A 22278-nucleotide genomic window follows, 5' to 3' on the forward strand; every position below is an offset into this window, starting at 1 on the left:
ATTTTGTTTTTTTAAAGTTCTAGATAGCTCTCAGTGGCTGAAATGCAATCAGAATATACAGTCATCAGCCATATTTGTGACCCCAAAAAGACCCGTGGCTTCTTGGCAATTGCTTTGCGTTGCTCTTGCGTGTTGTCTTTACGATCAGCAATTGTTTTATCTCCTATTACTGATTTGAGAAAGTTTCTTTGCCATATTGGCCGCTGAATAGTACCTTAGGATTTGGATTTCAAGCAGATTAAGGATACACATGTATTCCAATCAATGTTCTGGATTTTCTTGACTTAATAGCATTGGCCGGGTCAACATATTTGACAAATTGCACTTGATTGAACCAATGTTTTGACAATCAGCGAACTCTATTATATTAACTTTTGACTTTTGTGTATTCAAAATGGAATTTCAGTGTTTTACCCGGTGTGTGTGTGTGTGTGTGAACATATAAAGAGAGTTGGAAATATATCATATATTTCCAAATTATATATGTATAGAGAGAGAGAGAGAGAGAGAGAGAGAGAGAGGTAACATGTCATTGACAGGTTGTTAATAAATGGATAATTTGGTATGCCAAAAGCATATTACAACAGATACTTTCAAGAGAGGAGAGACTAGATTCTCTTCACATTTTTGGACATCCTATGAACTAAATGAAGACATTGACCTAAAAAAAAAACAAATCTTGAGTTGTTATAATTGGTATAAAGTTTCAGAAATTAGGCCAGGCTCAAAAAGTCGAAGACTGCTAAAACGTTCATGCACCATGACTTGTCTTGCTCCAGGTGCTTTTGTAACAAACTGAAAGGCAAGAAAATAACTGGAAAAAAAGGTCTCTTGCACATTTCAGATCTCTTAGGAACCCTTCAAATAAGTGCAATATCACATTGTCACATTGGTCTGCACCTTTCAAAAGGTTTTGCTCCCACTTGTACTTTTCCCAGATTTGTAACTGAAACTTTCCACTTCTTTCATTGTCAATTAAGAGGAATTTCCCGTGACTATATCCTATATTGCCATGTTAACAAGGAACCTGATTGAAGATTTTTAAGTATGAAGTTCCAAAACTGAATTAACTCAATCCTTTGTTAGCTACACAAATGGCATAAAAATTGGAATAAATCTCCTGATTGTGCTCCATCTATTTCTCCTCTCCCATATTTAGCTTATTCTCTGAGACTAGCAAAACTTTCATCCTAAGCATTGCCTTGCAAAAGTCCACATTTGCCAACAAACCAAATAATTAAAATTAAGTTAATTGTCCATGTCAACCATTGAAAGAGCCGAGTTTACAAAGTAACTCCTTCACAATTCCTTTACTTAGAGCCATAATCACTCCATCACCTACAAGAAACACGTGTAAAATTAAGAAAAATATCCCTGAACAATAGAAAATTAATAACTGGCAAGTGTCGATATAAGTCAAGAAATGATGAATTTTAACCACTAAAGACCTCAAACATGTCATAACATGAGAATTAGCTCCATTGGGCCATACCCCTAACATCATGTAATCATTGTTTGCACAAGCCACACAACATGAAATACCATGCATGTCAAGTGTTCAAGGGAACACTCAAAAGGTGCCAATGGTTCCACATTTGCAGAAGACAATGGGAGCCTAACCATTGGTAGCCTTTCAAATGTAAAGCCGACATGTATGGGCTTTCAAATGTAAAGCCTTTCAAAAGCTTTCTTTTTCATACTCAAGCTGACTTGGTCAAATCTAAAGCAGGGAAAACTGATTAAGGACGCACAGTTTGGGCATGGAAAACTTCAAGGCTGTGAAATAAGGAACATTTTGCAGATACATAAACACAACATAAAAACTGGGAATTGATCAGATTCTCAATCAATTCAACTATTTCTTGGTACTCTAAACCTTTGTGCTTTAAGAAGAACAAAATAGATGGTGACCCTTGAAGAATTGAGGAACCATTCTATTGCCCTCAACAAGTCCAGGGTAAGGTCAGAGCTGTGAGTGAAAATACATTGTGGTGCTGTATCTTAAATTGTTAGGATCTGGGGCTTCAAGTTTATTATGAGGTGCTGTATCTCAAAAAAAAAAAGTTTATTATGAGGTGATTCTCTTTGGAGAAGACCCTATAAGGACCTTGTCTTTCTGCTTGTATTGTGACTTTTCTGGTCTGGTATCAAATGTCATCAGCAGGAAAGGTTCAGAATGTGAAAAAGGATATCAAGTCTAGGGTGGAAAGTTAATGCAGCAGATATGAGGAATTCCTCAATTGTATCTTAGCATGATGGTAAAGAACAATTATCATGAAGCGAACACCATTAGTTCAAATCCTATCATATCTATCCTAAAAAAGTATACTTAAAAATGCCTGCACTTTGCTAAAGCACTTGTTCTGCCAAAATCAATCATACCCCTTATCAATAGTGATATCACTTCGTTTCCAATGGTCTTTGGACAAACACAGACACAAATGATCAGTGAAAGGCAAAATATTGGGTTCAATCCTAGGTAAAGGCATAAGTTTTGCATATAACTACACGCACACACCAAAAATTGCTATGTTCTCAATGCCCACTTGAGCTGCTACCATATTACTTTTCACCATTCAACACAAGCAACTACTCACATATTATTCCCATAATAGTTAATACATTCCAAAACCCTCTCAACAAACATTAACACTCTTTTTAATATAAATGCAATAGGATTAAAAACCTATGCACAGATTCAATCCCAAATTCTTCATCCAATGACAAGAGAGTTATACTCAAACATAAAACATAACATACCAAGCTTGCTTGCTTTCATAGTCAAGCTGACTTAGTTAAACCTAGAGCAGGGCAAAGCAATTAAGGATGCCTGGTTTGGGCATAAAGTACTCCAAGGCTGTGAAATAAGGACCACTTTATAGATCCAAAAGCACAACACAACGAGAAATTGGTCATTCTCTCAATCAATTCATCTATTTCTATGTACTCTGAACCATTCTGCTTTAAGAAGAAGAAAAAAGATGGTGACCCTTGAAGAATTGAGAGACAATTCTCTCGCCCTGAATAAGGTCAGAGCTGTGACTGAAAACAAAGATGAGTTTGATACATCGCTGACTGAAAGGATCTTGAAGGAATTCAATTGAATTCAATGCAAAAAAAGCGCATGAGAAAAGACAGTTCTTGATGAAAGGTCTATTGCAAATTTGGACTGTGTGAAGGCTCTTTATGCTTGTAACAAGGGGTAAAATGAGAATAATAGCATGTCCAAACCCAAGACCTCTAGAAATAATGGTCTTAAATTGATGAGCGACAGCAGTGTTTCTATAAAATCAACCACAATGACAGCACTCACATATGATAGTATTAGAAACCTTTGGACTGTGACTTGCTGGCCTATCTCAAACAGCTAAGTTATAATAGTACTAGCAACCAAAAGCATGTAGTTGGTTAGGTTTTTCTATTAATGGTTACCTAACAACTTTCATTTTATACACTCAAATCTGATTCTCACAGCAAAATTTTTTTAACTTTCCATCTTTTTTCTTTTTTGATAAGTAATTTTTGGCCCAAATGGGAGACTCAGAATCGGAGAGGAAAGAAAAGATTCGAACAAGTGATGTTTACTTCATGAGGCACAGTCCCTAACCAATTGTGCTCCATGGCTGATTCTGTTACCCTTTGGGGTTAGAAATTTTAACATTCCTAATATAATTAATAAATACAAGGAAAACGTCTATCTACGGTACATGCAAAAAAGTACTCAAACTCCATAGCCTCAGAAGTACACTAAAAAAAATGCCTGCACCCTGCCAAAATCAACCATAAGCCTCATCAATAGTAATCACTTCATTGCCGATGGTCTTTGGACCAATGCAGACACAAGCAGGCAGCGAAACACAAAATCTTGGGTCCAGTCCTTCGTAAAAACATAAGCTTTGCATTTAACTACACACACACACACACAAAATAAAAATAAAAATTCACTTTTGTTACTTTATTTGTTTGCAGTTTGCAGCATCTAGCACAAAAAAACTAATCATGTATTATTCCCATAGTACATTCCAAATTCAAAATCCTCAGAAAAACATTAACTCAAAATTACACACCACCCTAAAACATTTCTTTATTCCACAACAACAGACTTTATCATTTTGCTTCATGAGGTACGGTCTCTAACCAATTTTGGGATGTTATAATTGGTATAAAGTTTCAGAAATTAGGCCAGCCCGAAAAGTCGAAAACTGTTAAAACATTCATGCACCTGAATTGTCTTGCCCCAGGTGCTTTTGTAACAAACTGAAAGGGTAGAAAACAACTGGAAAAAGGTCTCTTGCACATTTCAGATATCGTAGGAACCTTCAAATAGATGCAATATCACATTGTCACATTGTTCTTGCACCTTTCAAAAGGTTTTCTCCTACTTTTACTTTTCCCAGATTTGTAACTGAAACTTTTCAATTCTTTCATTCTCAATAAAAAAAGAATCTCCCATGACTATATCCTATTTTACCTACACATGTCCCACGCACACACCAAAAATTGCTATGTTCTCAATTCCTACTTGAGCTTTTACAATATCACTTTGCACCATTCAACACAAATTGACCTAAAAGAGATTAAGGAGAAAAATTGCAACTTTTGATACGCACCTAGGGTTATCTAGTATCTACCGAGCAAATCTCTCTATCACCAAATACACTTCAGATCTGAAGTTTGGTGATCTATTGGAAGCTACTACAACATACACACAAACAAGTTGCTACAGTGAAAGGAACTACACTCTTATTATTCCCATAGTACATTCCAAAACCCTCTCAACAAACATTAACTCAACATCACACACACACTTGTTAGTATAAATGGTATAGGATTTAAAACATATGGCACAGATTTGATCCCAAATTCTTCAATAGACAACAAGAGAGTTCATACTCAAACATAAAACATAACATACCGAGCTTGCTTACTTTCATAGTCATGCTGGCTTAGTCAAATCTAAAGCAGGGCAAAGCAATTAAGAATGCATGGTTTGAGCATTAAAAACTCCAAGGCTGTGAAATAAGGACCGCTTTTCAGATCCAAAAGCACAACAAAACAAAGAGGAATTAGTCATCCTCTCGATCAATTCATCTATTTCTATGTACTCTAAACTTTTGTGCTTTAAGAAGAACCAAAAGATGGTGACCCTTTATCAGTTTGCTTCATGAGGTACGGTCCCTAATCAATTGTGCTCCATAAAATCAGAAGTACACTAAAAAATTGCCTGCACCTTGCCAAAATCAACCATAACCCTCATCAATACTGATCATTTCATTGCCAATGGTCTTTGGACAAACGCGAACATAAGCGAGCAGTGGAACACAAAATCATGGGTCTAAAACAAAATTGCTCTGTTCTCAATCCCTACTTCCTTAATCTGTTTCTCTACTACTTTGCAATTTGCACTATCCAACACAAAACAACTAACCATATATTATTCCCGTAGTACATTCCAAACATCAACATCATCAACAGAGAATTAAGCTAATTAAAACTCGACGCAAACTCAAAACATAAAAAAATACAACATAGACATACCACATTTTGCTTACTTTTTCCTTTTTTCATTACAGGACGGCATTCCGCTGCCGCACCTTGGCCTTTTCGGCATCGATAATCGCCTCCACCGTCTGCACCGCCTTCTCCAACTCCCCTTCCCTGTTAACAACCACATAATCGAAACTCGAAACGCGCTTAACCTCCTCTCTCGCGGTGGCGATCCTCACGAGCAACTCCTCTTTCCTCTCCGTCCTCCTGTCCACCAATCTCTCCACCATCTTCGCCTCGCTCTCCGCCGTCAGAAACACGAACACCGCCTTCTGGCCCAGGACCCGCCGCAGCGTCTCGGCGCCCTGGATATCTACCCTCAGCACCACGTCGTAGCCTTTCCCCATGAGATCCCTCACCTGCTTCTTCGGAATCCCCTTGTACTCGCCGTACACCAGCGCGTGCTCCAGCAGCTCGTCCTGATCCACCATCCTCAGAAACTGCTCCTTCGTCACGAAGTAGTAGTCTTTCCCTTCGGTCTCGCCCGGCCGCTTGGCGCGGCTCGTGCAGGTCACGACGAAGTGGAGGTTCCGGCGGAGCTCCGTCAGGCGGTTTATCACGGCGTCCTTGCCGACGCCGCTGGGGCCGCTGATGACGACTATCAGCGGGCTCGGAGTCGGGACGATCGGGTCGGAGCTGAAATGCGACCCGAGCGAGGTCTCCAGGGCCCGAATCAGGTCGGAGCGGTCGGCCACGTCGGCGGCCGGAATGGACACGGTGCGGAGGGCGCGAGAGTCGGTCGACATTGGTGAGGTTAGGCAGAAAAAACGGAGGGGAGCGTGGGGGATGATGTTTGGGGACAAGGATAGTAATGTCCTGTGTTTGGGAAATGAGGAAAATTTGAAGGGAAAAAAGAGAATTGGAGGGGGAGAGGGGAAAAGGATTTTACGGAACATAGGGAAAAGATTGGTGAAATTGTGAGTGATAGTGTGGTAGTGGTGGGTGGTGGTGTATTTATATAAGGGTGAGGTGGTGGTGTCGGTGCATGGAATTGGAATCGCTAATATGACGGGGTTTATGCTATATGGGAAAAAGAAAAGGCTGGAAAAAAGATAAAGGTTTGGTAAAAGGAAAAGAGAAGTGAGGAATTTGATTTTCCACGGGGATTTTGGCGTGAGAGAGAAGATGGGGGGGTGTTTGGATTTGGAGATAAGCAAATCTGTGGGGTTCGATACGAACGAGGTTGGGGATTTTAATTTTGGTGAAAACGAACGGGGACTAATAAGATGAAGAAGAAGGGAAGGTTCAAGTACAACACTTTGTCAGTGGCAGTGGCAGTGCCAGCTCAGACACTAATAAGTATCCGAGAATCAAGTTTGTCAGCAATGCATTTTGTTTGGCGGCTCAGGTGGTCAAAGTCACCGGCACTCAGATTTCAGAGACTGGGTCTGCGTTCGTTGGGTCTGTTAAATTGTTAATACTTCATTACAAGATTTTTTTTATAAAGAAAATACGAATTCAATTTGATGGGAATTGGAGGAGATTAATTCCCCCACGTTTTTGTTGTTAAAATCGTTACTTCCAGGCGGCTCTAGACATATTGGGATTTAATAGGGGCATTTTTATATTTACGTATTAATTAATTTAATATTTTTATATTATGATATATTTCATTTAAAATTTATTTTTGATGAATTTTTTGCTTATTTGTGATATTTTGATCTAAATTTTGTGTTATATTTTATTTATTATTAATAAAAAATTTATCCTTTGTTCCTTTTTGAGATTCAATTAGTTTTTTTTTTTTTTTTTTTAGTTTTTCATATCTAGATGCATATTTTCTAGTAGAAATTTCTAATCAAACAATATATTTATAAAGATTAAAATAAAAAATAACTTTCAAGTGTAGAGCAAATAAGAAATAAAACTTGATTTATATAAAAAGTATTGTTGTAATTTTACTGAACAATAACAAGTTTTTAGTAATCTCAACCTACATAAATAAAAATTTATTCATTATATTACCAATAATTAAAAAATATATATATATGTACTGCACCAAGGTACCCAGATCCATTTGGGCCTTGAACTTTAACTCAGCAGCGTGGCCTATGACCCCAATCTCTTTCTACCCAAAACTCTAGCTTGAACCCACACAAACTATAGGCCCAAGTTTTGTCACCTGGTTCTTACTCGGCAAACCATTCTCGAACAATAAAGAAAGAATAACGTCCAAACACACCATCCATAGCATGCCTAGCAGCGCCCAGGGAAACACCATTGCCGGGCATGCCTGCTGGAGTTGGAACCAAGTTCCAAGGCCATTTTCACCACATTCCACTCCCACCTAACCATCCACTTACGACTGATGATATTGGACCTCCAATTACACTAACTATGACAGTAATCATGATCTCTCCACTAATCTAGAGCTATAAATATGAGAAGTTGGGGGAAGGAAATGGTTGTTGAAAGGTTCTCAAGGAAACAAAGAGTAGAGAAAAAGAGTGATTCAGAGAGAGAGGCAGCTTCACTGAGTCTCTATACTGAGAACAACCCAAAGTAGGAAATCCTAAACCCACATTACAAATAAGTTATGAGCCCAAGTGAGGTCAAACCCAATAGCCTCATTTTAGACGCGCACAATATATATAAACACAAGATTAAAATTAAAGAAAAAAAATTAATTACAGCCAAAACAAAAGTACAAGACCAGCCCAGCCAAGAAGATGCTAAGATGGCCACACAAGTCTTATTAATAAGACCCACCCAGAAAAAACACAAAACAAATCCTATTACAACAACAACAACAACAACAACAACAACAACAACAAAACCTTGAAAGCCTAAACATCCAGCCCTAACTCAATATAAACAGGCACAGTCTTAACAAATAAAAAGTAGAGAAAACCAAGCCTTATACCTCAAAAGTCAAAACTCATCCATCTGCAGAATCAAACTGTAGCATGGTAGTCCTCACTCCTCAGTCAATTTAGAGTTTTCAGATCAAATGATTTAGATCGGAGGAAGCTTGAGCCAGGCAACCAGCGACAGTGGAGAGAAAGAATGAGAGAAGTGGAGAGTAAGAACTGAGAGAAAGAAGCTGAGCAAGAATGAGAAAGAGAAACGGTAAAAATTTTAAGGATTTGAGGTTTTTTATTTGTTTTGTTTTGTGGTTAATTTCTTAGACTGAATTTGTGGTTTATATTGTTGAATTTTGGTTTGTCTAGAGGATAATGATGTTATTTTTGGGATAATTGATTTTGTTTAGACCAACAAAATTTTTTTGTGCTATCAATGTTTAATCAAATATAATAGAAATTTTGATTTTTGGTCAAAAGGACGTGTTGGATTTTTTTAGATTCATCTGAAACCATTTTTTTTTTCCCTTCTACCCATTCTTTTCTAAAATTTTAACATCAAGTTTGTAAAAAGCACACTCTATCAAGAATTGTAAATCCTATTAATTTTGCAATCTAGCTACAGTGGGCTGCTATCTCTAGCAACCCACTATAGCAAGATTGTGAAGAAAAAAAATGATTTGTTTAATGGTAGTTGCTAGGTACAGAAAACATGGAATGAATGGTAGTTATTTGAAAACATAAAGAAAGAATAAAAAAAGAATATTTAAATGAAGTGGTAAAATAATAGAATCTTTAATGTTGGGTGTATTATAAATTAAGATGTTAAAATGAATACAGTAATTTTTTGAGATGCTAAATTTTTTACAATTCTTAATGAGAATGCTCTAATGGATGCTAGCAAAATATGCACATATTTTTAACACATTGTGTATTGTTGTAAAACGTTTATACACATTTTCAACTTTTCATAGTTAGGAATTGATTTTTTTTTTTTTTTTTTTTTTTAAGACAGAATTTTATTCAAAGAAAGTAATAAGTCTATACAAAAGCAAGAGAGTATCATAGATCAACCATGCTAAGACTATACTAGCTACAGAGCATTCTCTTCACCTAACAAAAAATGCAGCAACTATATACAAAATTACATCAAGGAAAGCCTAAGAAAAAAAAAATCTATAGAAGACAAGTGTCATTAACATTTATTTTATCTTTTTACTTATTAAAATTATTTATAATCTATTTTATAAATATTTTTTTGATATTTGTATGGTGGAAAATTCTCATTCCTCACCTTCAAAAGAGTAATGCTATGTATATTGAAAAAATAATTCAAATGAGTAATGCTATGTATATTGAAAAAATACATCAAGATTTTTGCTCCCTCTCTTAAGTTGGCAGTTGGCACAATGGCACATTATCTGAACACCACTGCAATGCATTCAAGGGTGTCCAAAGATCCGACCAACCTACCTAATTTGACCCAACTTGACTCGGGCTGATGAGGTTCAAATGGTTTAGATAGCTTCCTTAAGACATCAATGATTTTTATGTATAAGTCGCAAGTGAAAATTCTTCAAATAGAGGAGAAAATCATTTTTCAAAGATAGAAATTAGTCTTGGATCTTGGTGGCAAACAACTGAATAATTATATTTGACCAACTAAAGATACTTTCCCTCCTCCATGCTGCCATTGCTACACCTCGATTTGCAATATTTTCAATTATCATTGTCGTATGGCTTTTTGTCAACAATGCCAGTTTCGTATGGCTTTTTATTGATGCCATACCATCCTCACTTACCCATCACTGTGACCCAAAGTTTGTAGATTTACCATTCATCACCAATGCCACCTCCATATCTAACTTCTTAGTAATTGATGAAAACAACGAAACTGCCTAAATCCAACAAAATTCTCGAACCGGCAACTTAATAAAATACTCATTCAGTTTCGATTGACGATGGATTCAAACTTGTAAACCCCTAAATTGTTTGAGTTGGTTGCATGTTGGTCTCCTATTCGACTTAACCCAACCCATAGACATCCCTAAAAAACACTTTTAAGTGAGACCTAGTGTATTTTTTCAATGCTTGTTTGGCTTCAAAAACTTTGAATTTATTGACAAATAAAACTTATGAGACTATATAATATATTAGAAATTAAAAATAATAATTATATACTATAGAAAAATTAATAAAAAAATTGTAAAGAAAAAAAATGGAAAAAGCGAATGATAGTGCAGCATAAATATTCGCAGTAGAAATGATATTCAATCATCATTCCTCACAATTCACAGTAACTTTCTGAGACTCCAACTTTTAGATTACCCAACCAAATTCATCAAGAGCACAGCCAAACAGCCCCAACCCAAAAAAAAAATCCTTTTCCAATTCCAAATCCCGAATATCTCAATTCTCAAATTCCCCCACCTTAGCTTGGAATCCAATTCCCATTGAAAAAAGAAAACCAAGAAAAACATCAAATTCCGAATCCACAGAGAAGAAATTCTCTCTCTCTCTCTCAGTTGATGGGCACAATCGTAAACCACAGAGACTTCCGTCCGAAACCGTCGACGACGTCGTCTGTGTCCCAACCGCCGCCATCTCCGTCAACCTCTTCGTCGTCATCAACCTCGCGAACCGACACAGTAGTTGGGACCCACGAGTTCAAGATCAATGGGTACTCCTTAGCGAAAGGCATGGGGGTCGGAAAGTTCGTCGCTTCCGATACCTTTGCCGTCGGCGGCTACGCCTGGGCCGTCTACTTCTACCCCGACGGCAAGAGCGGCGAGGATAACGCCGCCTATGTATCGCTCTTCGTCGCGTTGGCGAGTGAGGGTACCGATGTCAGGGCGCTCTTTGAGCTCACGCTTTTGGACCAGAGTGGCAGGGATAATCACAAGGTCCATAGCCATTTCAATCGCATGATGGACGCTGGACCTTATACACTCAAATATCGCGGAAGCATGTGGTAATATTTGTTAATTTCTTTGTGATTTTAATTGTGAAGGAAATGTTATGATTTGATTGATTGATGAATGAGCAATACAAAGTTTGGTTCTTTATGTTATAGTTTGAAATGGGTTTCCTTTAATTTTTTCATTTGTAATGTTTTTGGCACTTTTTGCCCACCTTTAATCTTTTGTGATTGAATTGTGAAAGAAATTTTATTATTTGTGAAATGTTAGGTTTCTTGGATGGAATTGAATTGTATAGTTGATTGATTGATTGATGAATGAGTAATAGAAAGTTTGGTTCTTTATGTTATAGTTTGAAATGGGTTTCCTTTAATTTTTTCATTTGTAATGTTTTTGGCACTTTTTGCCCACCCTTTTTTACCCTTTAGGATATAGCAGAAGCATGTGATATTCTTTAATCTTTTGTGATTGAATTGTGAAAGAAATTTTATTATTTGTGAAATGTTAGGTTTCTTGGATGGAATTGAATTATATAGTTGATTGATTGATTAATGAATGAGTAATTGAAAGTTTGATTCTTTATGTTATGGTTTAAAATGGGTTTCCTTTAATTTTTTTCATTTGTAATGTTTTTGTTGCTCACCCTTTTTTTTACCCCTTAGGATATGGCAGAGGCATGTGATTTTTTTAATCTTTTGTGATTTAATTGTGAAAGAAATGTTAGGTTTCTTGGATGGAATTGAATTATATGGTTGATTGATGAATGAGTAATTGAAAGTTTGGTTCTTTATGTTATGGTTTGAAATGGGTTTCCTTTAATTTTTTGATATGTAATGCTTTTGCCCACCTTTTATTTTTTTACCCCTTAGGATATAGCATAACGCATGTGATTTTTTATTTTTATAACTTTTGTTTTTTAATTGTGAAAGAATTGTTATTATTTGTTGAATGTTAGGTTTCTTGGATGGAATTGAATTATATAGTTGATTGATTGATTGATGAATGAGTAACAGTAAGTTTGGTTCTTTATGTTATGGTTTGAAATGGGTTTTCTTTAATTTTTTGATTTGTAATGTCTTTGTTGGCCACCTTTTTTTTTAACCCATTAGGATATAGCAGAAGCATGTATGTGATATTTTTTAATCCTTTGTGATTTAATTGTGAAAGAATTGTTATTCTTGTTTGCTTTGTGCTGCATTGTTTGTTTTGGTGCTTTTGGCAAGAGCGGAATGCTAGATGCTTTGAGGATTGTGAACGGTCTATTCTTGACATCAAGTTTTTCTTTTTCCGTACTCTCCTTGAGTGGAGTTTATTTTTGTCTTCCTATTCTTGTTTTACTCTCCCCAATCTTATAGATCGTTGTGATCTGGGTTTTTGATTTGTGCCACTGTAGTACACTTCCAGTGTACTTGGTTGGTTTTTTAATAAAATTTCTTACGTTACTTATCAAAAAAAATTGTGAAAGAATTGTTATTATTTGTTAAATGTTAGGTTTCTTGGATGGAATTGAATTGTATAGTTGATTGATTGATTGATGAATGAATAATAGAAAGTTAGGTTCTTTATGTTATGGTTTGAAATGGGTTTCATTTAGTTTTTTCATTCGTAATGTTTCTGCCCACCTTTGTTTTTTTTACCCCTTAGGACATGACAGAAGCATGTGATTTAAAAAAAAAAAAAAAATCTTTTGTGTTTTAATTGTGAAAGAATTGTTATTATTTTTTTATAATAATAATAATAACTAGTTACCCAGTGAAACTAAATAAGAAAACCACCGAAAAGATACATTGTTAAACGTTTTTAATGGTAGACATGACATTAATTTATGTAGCCATGTGGTGTAATGAGGAGTGGTCAACAAAAAGTCAAACGTTTCGGCTATTAGTTATTATATAGATATAGATTATGCAGTTGATTGATTGATTGATGAATTGAGTAATAGAAAGTTTGGTTCTTTATGTTATGGTTCGAATTGGGTTTCATTTAGTTTTTTCATTTGTAATGTTTTTGCCCACTTTTTTTTACCCCTATATAGCAGAAGCATGTGATATATTTTTAAAATTTTTTGTGATTTATGTGAAAGAATTGTTACTGTTTGTCAAATATTAGCTTTCTTGGATGCAGTTGGAACTGAATATATTTGTTGATTGATTGATGAATGATTAATACAAAGTTTGGTTCTTTATGTTATATTTTGAATTGGTCTTCATTTAATTTTTTCATTTGTTATGTGCCCACATTTATTTATTTTTTTCCTTTACCATTAAAGATATAGTAGAAGCATGTGGTAATTTTTAATTTTGTTGTGATTCAATTGCAAAAGGTTGTGAATTTATAGAGCAAGAAATGGTATTATTTGTCAAATATTAAGTTTCTTGATTTCTTTGGTGATGCAATTGAAATTGAATATATTTGTTGATTTTCTGTGATTTTAAATTTTTTGTGATTCAAGTGCAAAAGGTTTTGACTTTAGAGAGTAAGAAGTGGTATTGCATGTTAAATGTTAGGTTTTTTGGTTCCTTTGGTGATGCAATTGAAAATGAATACTATTACTATGTTTTCTAATTCTGGTGATTCAATTGCTAGTGGTCTTAAATTTAGAGAGCAAGAAGTGGTATTATTTGTTAAATGTTAGATTTCTTGGTTTCCATTGGTAATATAATTGAATATGAAATATATTTGTTGATTGCAAGAAATGGTATTATCTGTTAAGTATTAGATTTCTTGGTTTTCGTTGGTGATGCAAATGAAGATGAAATATATTTGTTGATTGATTGACGAATGAGTATACAAAGTTTGTTTCTCTGTCCTTTTGCATTTAGAGATATAAAGAAAAGGGTTTCATTCAATTATCTCATTTGTAATGTTTTTTCCCATATATATATTTTTACCACTTAAGGCATAGCAGAAGCATGTGGTAATCTATAATTTTGGTGTTTCAATTGCTAGTGGTATTGAATTTAGAGAGCAGGAAATGGTATTATTTGTTAAATGTTAGATTTATTGATTTCCTTTGGTGATGCAATTGAATATGAAATATATTTGTTGATTGATTGATGAATGAGTATTCAAAGTTTGGTTCTTTGTTTTTCTGCGTTCAGAGATTATAAGAACTGGACTTCATTCATTCTTTTTCATTTAAAATGTTTTTGCCCACTTCTTTGTACCCTTTAAGATATTTTTATGTTGTTTGATAATTAAATATTGTACCCTTAAGATATAGCAAAAGCATGTGATAATTTTTAATTTTTGTGATGCAATTGAGAGTGGTTTGAATTTATAGAGCAAGAAATGGTATTTTTGTAAAATTAAGCTTTCTTGGCTTCTTTGGTGATGCAATTGAAAATGAATGTACTTGTTGATTGATTGATGAATGAGTAAAAAATTTTGGTTTGTTTTTGCATTGGGAGATGAAAGAAAAGAAATTCTTTTTTATTTATTTGAAAGAAATGGGATCCATTCTTTTTTTTTTTTTTTTTTTTTTTTTTTTTTTTTTTTTTTGAGGTAAAGTGATAGATTCATTCTATTTAAAAGAAATGGGGTCATGCGAGTGGCCCTGATTAGTATGTTATAGATCTGTAGACAACCCCGGGCTTTGTTGTCTTCGTTGTTGTAATGTTTTTGCCCCCTTTTTTTTACCCCTCAAATATTGTGGACGCATGTGTCAATTTTGAAAGTAATTTTCTTGATTTCAAACACAATTTGATTGATTGGTAAATGAGTCGTAAAAAGTGGCTTTTGGATTTGCATTCAAAGCAAGAATATGTGATTGTAAAAGCTGGTTTTATTGTATTCCTGCCCTCTGTTTTTTGTTTTTCTTTCATGTTTGACATTCTGCCCCAATCTTTGTTTGAATACATAATTGAAATGCTTGATAAATAAATGAATGAACATGGTGAACTCAGAATCTGCACTCAAGTTCCTTCTAGACGTCATAATTCATGTTGCCTGTCTTCATCTGTGCTTGTTTATATTGAATATTTGGAATGCATTTTCTATTTGTTTCCTGAAGTTTCTACTGCTGTTTTTCAAATTCTGAACTGAATTTCAATCACTTGATTCTCCTTTACTTGTTTTTCTTGGTAAATGCTTGGAGTTGGTTCAGTGACTAAATTACTTGAGTAAGGATAGAAACTATCTTTAAGTCTGAATGGGGTTCAGACTGTCAGCTTGTTTCTTTATTAATTGATGGGGTTATGTGTTATGTGCTCATTGATACAAGGAATTACGTTTTTAAAGCTTTTGTTCCTTAATTTCTGCTTGGATCATGGATCAAGGTTGGGGGGGGGGGGGGTAATGTTTATTTATCTTCTTCTTTTTTCTATTAATGTTTTAATGTTCAAGGATATGAGATTTTGGCTTAATGCCAATTTTGGTCTCAACATTTTGCTCATTCTGTATAATTAAGATATCATGAACACAGTTTAAATTTAAGAGAGAGAGGAAAAATTGAAATATATGGCAGGTAGTCTCAATCGAACTTCATTGGAGGGGCCAAAACCCATGACAACTTACCTTTTTTGGGGCTAGGTGGTCAGGAGGACTGATGTTGAAATGCTAAAAATCTGAACAGCAGCATTTTTGGTGGTGTTGAGTGACCTAATTTTGTAATAAAAGAGTTTCTTTTGAGGTCCTTGGATGATAGGGTGACTGCTTTGGTAGCATACCCTTGTTATCATTTGTTAATTCTATAGATTTTTTGTTGTTGTGATTGTGTATTCTTTGTGGAGGGATCGATTCACATTTTTGTATATCTTTACATTTTTCAATAAAATTTCTTGTAAAAAGCTGCTAAAAACATATACTGGGAGAAGGGAGGGGGGGGGGGTGGTGGGGGAAGATGTCTCCTAGAAATCTTCCTTTATTTATCAAAGGGGGTAGACTTACTCTGTTGAAGAGTACTCTCTCTAGCCTTCCTACATACTATCTATCCTTATTTGTCATCCCTATAGCTGTGGCTGATAGGTTGGAGCGTATTCAGAGAAATATTTTATGGGGATCTTCAGAGGAGAGCTTCAAGTATCCTTTGGTGGCTTGGGAGAAGGTGTGTTTACCGTTAGAATTGGGTGGATTGGGGATCAGGAAGTTAGTGCACTTTAATAAAGCCCTATTAGGGAAATGGTTATGGAGGTTTGGAAGAGAAGGCACTCACCTTTGGAGGAGGGTTATTGCAACTAAATATGGAGAGGGTCAAGGAGGGTGGACTACTAAAGCATGTAGAAGGGCCCACGGATGTGGTATGTGGTGTGGTATCCATGATGGATGGGAGAGTTTCTCCAAACATGTGGCCCTAGTTGTGGGTGATGGCACTCGCATCCTTTTTTGTCATGATAAGTGGGTTGGAGAGAACACACTTAAAATGCTCTAATGACAAGGATGCATGCATTTCTGATATATTATGCTACTAGGAGGGTGGAAATGATAGATTTTGGAATGTGAGATTTTACAGGGATTTTCATGAAAGGGAGTTAGAGGCTGCCTTCTCTTTCCTTGAGTTCATTCAATCTTGAATCCCTAGGGGTGTTGGGAGTGACATTTCTCATTGATGTCTCAATGGGAATGGCAAGTTTGATACTCGGTCCTATTACAATAATATTCAGGGTGCATCTGCCTCCAATTTTCCGTGGAAGGGCGTTTGGAAAGTTAAGATTCCTAAGAGGGTGGCATTTTTTGTGTGGACAACGGTTCATGGGCAGATCCTTACTATGGATTATCTTATGCTTAGGGGGCGTATTTTGGTGAATCGGTGTTGTATGTGCCATCATAATGAGGAAACTGCGGATCATCTCCTCCTCCATTGTCCTGTAGTTCACTCACTGTGGGTTTACATGTATCAGATTTTTGGGATCCAATGAGTCATGACAGGCTCTGTGGAAAGCTTGGTGTATAGTTGGAGCAATTGGCTGGGCAAATTTAATTCAGACATATGGAACATGGTTCCTGGCTGTTTGATGTGGATTGTTTGGATGGAAAGAAATCGGCGCTCTTTTGAGGATACTGAGAAATCTTTGGTTCAATTACAAGCTTTATGCCAGAAGACCTTATTTGATTGGTCTAAGTGTTGGGGCTTCTCGGATTGCTCTACTATCTTGGAATTTATTTCTTCTCTTAGTTGTGCACTTTTAAGTTTTTTCTTGTTGTTTGATGCTGTTTGTTTGTGTGTTGCATTTCCTTGTGTTCACCATCATGAACACCTTGTATTTGCTTTCGTTAGTGTTAAAGTTTGTTTAATAATATTCTTATTACCTATCAAAAAAAAAAAAAGATTCTATTAGTATGATTTTAAGTATGATTTTCATCTAGAGGCATTCATTACCTTTTCATGTGTGCATGCATCAATTCTTATGTTCACCAAAAGTAGACCACTGTGACATCACAGTGACCTGTTAACAGTATAAGAAAGCATCGTCTAGTGAGAGCAATGCATTAATATTCTATGGAACTTACAGAATCTCTTGGAGCAACCTATTCTGTTTTTGTCATCATGATAGATACCAGTTTGGCATCCCCATTTTTATTCAAATTTGCATTTAGTTTCACAAAAGGTTTAGTGGATGACAAACAGAAATAAAATAGATGCTGCTGTTGGATATTGCAGGGGTTATAAACGCTTCTTCAAAAGAAGTCTTCTAGAGACGTCAGACTACCTCAAAGATGATTGTCTCATAATTCATTGTTGTGTTGGTGTTGTTAAGACACAAACTGAGGGACCTAAGATTTACTCTATAGCAGTGCCACCTCCTGATATTGGTCAACATTTTGGGAAGCTTTTAGAAAGTGGAAAAAACACTGATGTGACTTTCGAAGTTGAAGGGGAGATATTTTCCGCCCACAAGTTGGTGCTTGCAGCACGCTCACCTGTATTCAGGGCACAACTTTTTGGTCCAATGAAGGATCAAAACAGTCAGTGCATTAAAGTTGAAGAGATGACGGCTCCAGTTTTTAAGGTTCTCTCTCTCAACCTCCAAACATTTGTCATGGTTTTTTTTTCCCCCAGTTCAGCTGCACATTTAATGCTTATCAATTAATAATAGATCTGCCGTGCCATTTATCATAAACCAAATTATTTTTCTCTTTTGGTGTAAACATAAATCAAATTGTTGGGAAGCAGATATGATTACTGATTGTTGTCTAGGTGGAAAAGCTTGGTTTAATTTTTAATTTTATAAAAAAAATTTCTGCGCATTGTATAATTTTTTTGGTAAGCAATGTAATTTCATTAGATCTCAAAATCAGTATACGGGAAGTATACATCCATTACTTATTAAAAATAAAAAGTATACAGGAACTCAGTTCAGTTTATTGGCTAAAAACTAAAGTCGTAATGACTCTGCTTCAATTGTTTTAATATGTCCTCTAATGCACTTGTGTTTCACCATACATGTGACTAAGCATTTATAGCTCTGGTGAGAATTTGTTGTTTATTTGATTATGCTTTTAGGCTAATAGAGATTTGGAGGTTTTCCTTAAGTTTCATTTAATTTTATTATAATTGTAATAGTAATAGTAAAGCTTACATGAGTATAATTATTCTCTTCTCTGTGTATTGGATGACTGCAGGTTTTACTTCATTTTATGTATTGGGATGCCCTACCAGACATGCAAGAGCTTTTTGGTGGAAATTTTAAATGGGCCTTTACACTGATGGCTCAACATCTGCTGGCAGCAGCTGACCGATATGCCCTTGAGAGGCTCAGATTGCTCTGTGAAGTTAAACTTTGTGAGAATGTTGCCATAAACACTGTTGCGACAACATTGGCCTTGGCAGATCAGCACCATTGTTTCCAACTGAAAGACGTATGTCTCAAATTCATTGCGCTGCCTGAAAACTTAAGAGGTAGACCTTTCCAGCACAACCTCTGTTTTGGATTTTTCAATGTGCTCTTAAAGCTGTTCTATAGTTCTGTAGGAAATGATGTGTGTATATCCAGATGTTAATATTCAAACCCTAGGCTAGAACCTGACATGTTAGCAAGAGAAGCCTTAAGACTTAATTTTGCATGGGCAAACATGGTTCTAGAAGCAGTTTTCACAGAATAGAAACATATCCTGAGATTGGCTAGTGATGTTTGTTAATATTCTCTCTCTTTTTTTGTAATCGTTATAACTTGTTCTTTTACTTGTATAGGAGCATCTATAAAAACAGTCTTTATGTTGTATGTCAGTTATTTGAACCTATTTGTTACTATATAGCTTCATTTGTGGGGAATTTCATGTATGGTTTGTTAAAAATTTACGAAGTGTATTGTATGGCCAAATTATGCATGGTCTTGTTTGGCCCCTGGACAACAGCCAATGAATGTTCTGAGATGTCATGTGTGAGGTTAGTTCAATGTTAGCCATCTAATAATGTGAAATGATTGGAACCTCTTTCAATTATTAGTTTGACTACCGTAGAAACCAATCCAATAAGGTGTCATTTTCTGATGTCTCAGGAAGAAAAATGCTTTTTATTCATTATTGAGCTTCAAGGGAAAAGTTGTGCTTTATTGATTAACTTGCATATTATGTTGTATTTTCCTTGTTCTTGAAGAATAATTTAAATTAATCAATTTTTTATAGTTTTTCTTAACCCCCATTTCTTTATGAATACACAGTTACTGACTTATGTTGTATTGTTGTTTTTAGCTGTGATGCAAACAGATGGGTTTATATATTTGAAGGAAAGTTGCCCCTCTGTCCTCTCTGAATTGCTGCAATATGTGGCCAGGATCGGTGAGCATTCTGTCAAGGTTCGTGCATACCATAATGAGTTCTACCTGGATAGTAGCGATGTGAATGGAAGGCGAGTGAAACCGAGGTTATATTGATTTAGGAATAACAGATAGGACATCCTTTTTCTACAAGAATAAGAATAGATTTTGTTAGGATCTAGACTTTTTGGATTGTACTAACAATTACTGATTTTAATGAGAAAGAAGAAAGAAAAAAAAAGTGATGTTAGTGGTTCATTTGGCCGTTGGCTAATATTGTGTAATATGAAACTCTGAGTATTTGCTTCTACATATTTGTTGTGTGTGCGGTCACAGTGTGGTTGAGAATGACTTTATTTGTTCAAGCTTCAGCATACCGATTAGATACTTTTTGTAAGATATCTGCTTTGAATGTTATGTGGTATAGTCTAAGCCATTGATTGAACGCACGTTGCTCTTGTAAAGCATTTTAGACACCTCAAAAAAGGAAACCTGCAAAGAATATGCCATTGCTTATTTGCTTCAAGTAAATTGAGAAATCAGCAGCGACAACTTAGGTGTTTTTGCTTTGGATTATAATCTGGAAAGCTTAATATGGAGGCTCCCATTTTGCATGTATTTAACAAAGTTCCACCGGTGCCATTTTGTGCAGCATCATACCTATACAAGAGAATGATTTATGTAGAAACACTACTTTTTTGGTCCTACATGGGATGACTTACATTAACTTCTTTGTTCAAGAAGGAAACTCATTATCCTGTATATGTATTTGCCCTCTCACATAAGCTTGGAGCTTTTATCTATTAGAAAGATGATCAACTGAAAGGAAAGGAGGGTGAAATTCCTACCAGATCCACAAGAAAGAATGACTGGGCCAGCGGATGTCACAAAAAGGCGCCCAAGGCCCCATATGAATCTGTAATTTGAGGAGCATGCCGCAACAAAAGGATAGTCCCCAGAGTGTGTGTTGAGGTGGATGCCACAAAGAATCTGGTTGAGGAGTTTGATCTACTAGGTGATAATGGCCAGTGACAAAGTTCCTTTTCCAGCAACTCTCTAATTGAAATCCCCTACTCCCATATAGTTGATTCTTCCATATTTAGATATGGAGATGGATCCAGATCGTCTCTAATCCTGTGTTCCATGCTCGCATGAAACAAATAGAAGTAGATTACCACTTTATTCTGGATAGCTGCATTTTTCACTGTTGAAATCCTTATTTTGACGACCCTGCTCTCTAGGGGGTCCTTCACCCCTTTCCCTATAATAAAGTGCAAGCCCTCGTAAATAGATGTCACATATAGTCACTAGAATAAGTCGCTTATAGAATGCAGTCTTAATGTAACCTCCTAAACCAATAATGCTTTCCCAAATCTACGAAAGGTGAAATGTTGAAGACCCACATCAAGTAACATGTCACTAGAACAGCCTCACAAATTGAGGTGATCTATGCATAGTCATTCCAAGTCAACAGAGGGTGTAAGAAGATTATGAGAACTGGTTAAAGACATATATTGTTAAGAACGTATAAAAGATAACATGAAAGTATGAGATAGTACACAGAACAAGATACAAGAAGCAAAAAAATATTATTAGATTCAACAGCTTTTTTACATCAGACATAAGAGACACTGAGGGACATTTTAGAGGGACTTTCTTTACTCTGCCTGTTACAAAGACATAAGAGGCCTATTTATAGGCAATAACTTATTGAAATGATTTACATTCAGGTCATAATGGGTTTTTACAAAAGACAATCACATTCAGGTCATAATGGGTTTTTACAAAGGACAGTAAGGACTGGCTCCTTGTTAACAAATGTCCAGGGGAGTAGGGGTCTTGGCGGACAGATGTTAAAGTGGGTTGACAAGTGTCAAATTGAGTAGGGGGCCTGGCTCCTTGGTGATTTTCATCCGGAATCACAAATGAGTAAATATCTCTGACTACTGAAGATAAGGGTAGCATGCCTAAAGACGTTTCTGAGACTTTTTTTTATTTTTTATTTTTTATTTTTACAACAAGTTAAGAGATATTATTAGATTCAACCGTTTTTTTACATCAGATATAAGAGACACTAAAAGACATTTTACAATGGCTTTCTTCACTCTACCCGTTACAAAGACACAAGTCCATGCACCTATAGCTTGATTGGGTCTTCAAGAGGTGCCGAGCAAATAAGATGAAGACGAATCCACTGAAATGTACCTTCGGGTGTCTCAGCTGGTACATTTTTGGGATTCACTGTCCATATGCTGGAAAAATCTTGAAAGTTGGTTAAATAACTTGTTGCCCCATATGCCTCAGTGCTACAAAGCCTGA

The 22278-nt window shown here is 35.8% G+C and overlaps 2 protein-coding genes across 5 annotated transcripts; one reads left to right on the top strand and one right to left on the bottom strand.

Annotated features, from left to right (window-relative positions):
• Positions 1–516: 516 nt before the first annotated feature.
• LOC126689263 (guanylate kinase 3, chloroplastic) lies at positions 517–6931 on the bottom strand. Of its 4 annotated transcripts, none has more exons than XM_050384395.1 (2): positions 5553–6931; positions 517–1338 (listed from the first exon to the last, which is right to left on the bottom strand). In XM_050384395.1, the coding sequence occupies exon 1, from the start codon at positions 6441–6443 to the stop codon at positions 5568–5570; it is 876 nt and encodes a 291-aa protein (XP_050240352.1). In that variant the 5' UTR covers positions 6444–6931; the 3' UTR covers positions 517–1338; positions 5553–5567. The 4 variants fall into 4 exon arrangements, with proteins under 4 accessions (XP_050240352.1, XP_050240350.1, XP_050240353.1 ...); XM_050384393.1 differs by having other exon boundaries at positions 5539–6930; XM_050384396.1 differs by lacking the exon at positions 517–1338 and adding an exon at positions 3550–3906.
• A 3679-nt stretch (positions 6932–10610) lies between these two features.
• LOC126689264 (BTB/POZ and MATH domain-containing protein 2-like) lies at positions 10611–20330 on the top strand. Its single transcript, XM_050384397.1, has 4 exons — positions 10611–11319; positions 17865–18213; positions 18827–19103; positions 19895–20330. Exons 1-4 carry the CDS (start codon positions 10877–10879, stop codon positions 20074–20076), a joined length of 1251 nt encoding a protein of 416 aa, XP_050240354.1. The 5' UTR covers positions 10611–10876; the 3' UTR covers positions 20077–20330.
• Positions 20331–22278: the final 1948 nt, after the last annotated feature.

This window comes from Quercus robur, chromosome 6 (assembly GCF_932294415.1).
Source record: "Quercus robur chromosome 6, dhQueRobu3.1, whole genome shotgun sequence".
In the NCBI taxonomy this organism is placed as follows: domain Eukaryota; kingdom Viridiplantae; phylum Streptophyta; class Magnoliopsida; order Fagales; family Fagaceae; genus Quercus; species Quercus robur.

What these genes read in the sequence shown, in the direction of transcription:
- LOC126689263 (XM_050384395.1), bottom strand. Translation starts at nt 6,443, where the DNA reads ATGTTCCGTAAAATCCTTTTCCCCTCTCCCCCTCCAATTCTCTTTTTT.
- LOC126689264 (XM_050384397.1), top strand. Translation starts at nt 10,877, where the DNA reads ATGGGCACAATCGTAAACCACAGAGACTTCCGTCCGAAACCGTCGACG. An exon ending in TGACGGCTCCAGTTTTTAAG is followed by an intron (nt 18,214 to 18,826) that starts GTTCTCTCTCTC and finishes GGATGACTGCAG; the next exon opens with GTTTTACTTCATTTTATGTA. An exon ending in GCTGCCTGAAAACTTAAGAG is followed by an intron (nt 19,104 to 19,894) that starts GTAGACCTTTCC and finishes TGTTGTTTTTAG; the next exon opens with CTGTGATGCAAACAGATGGG.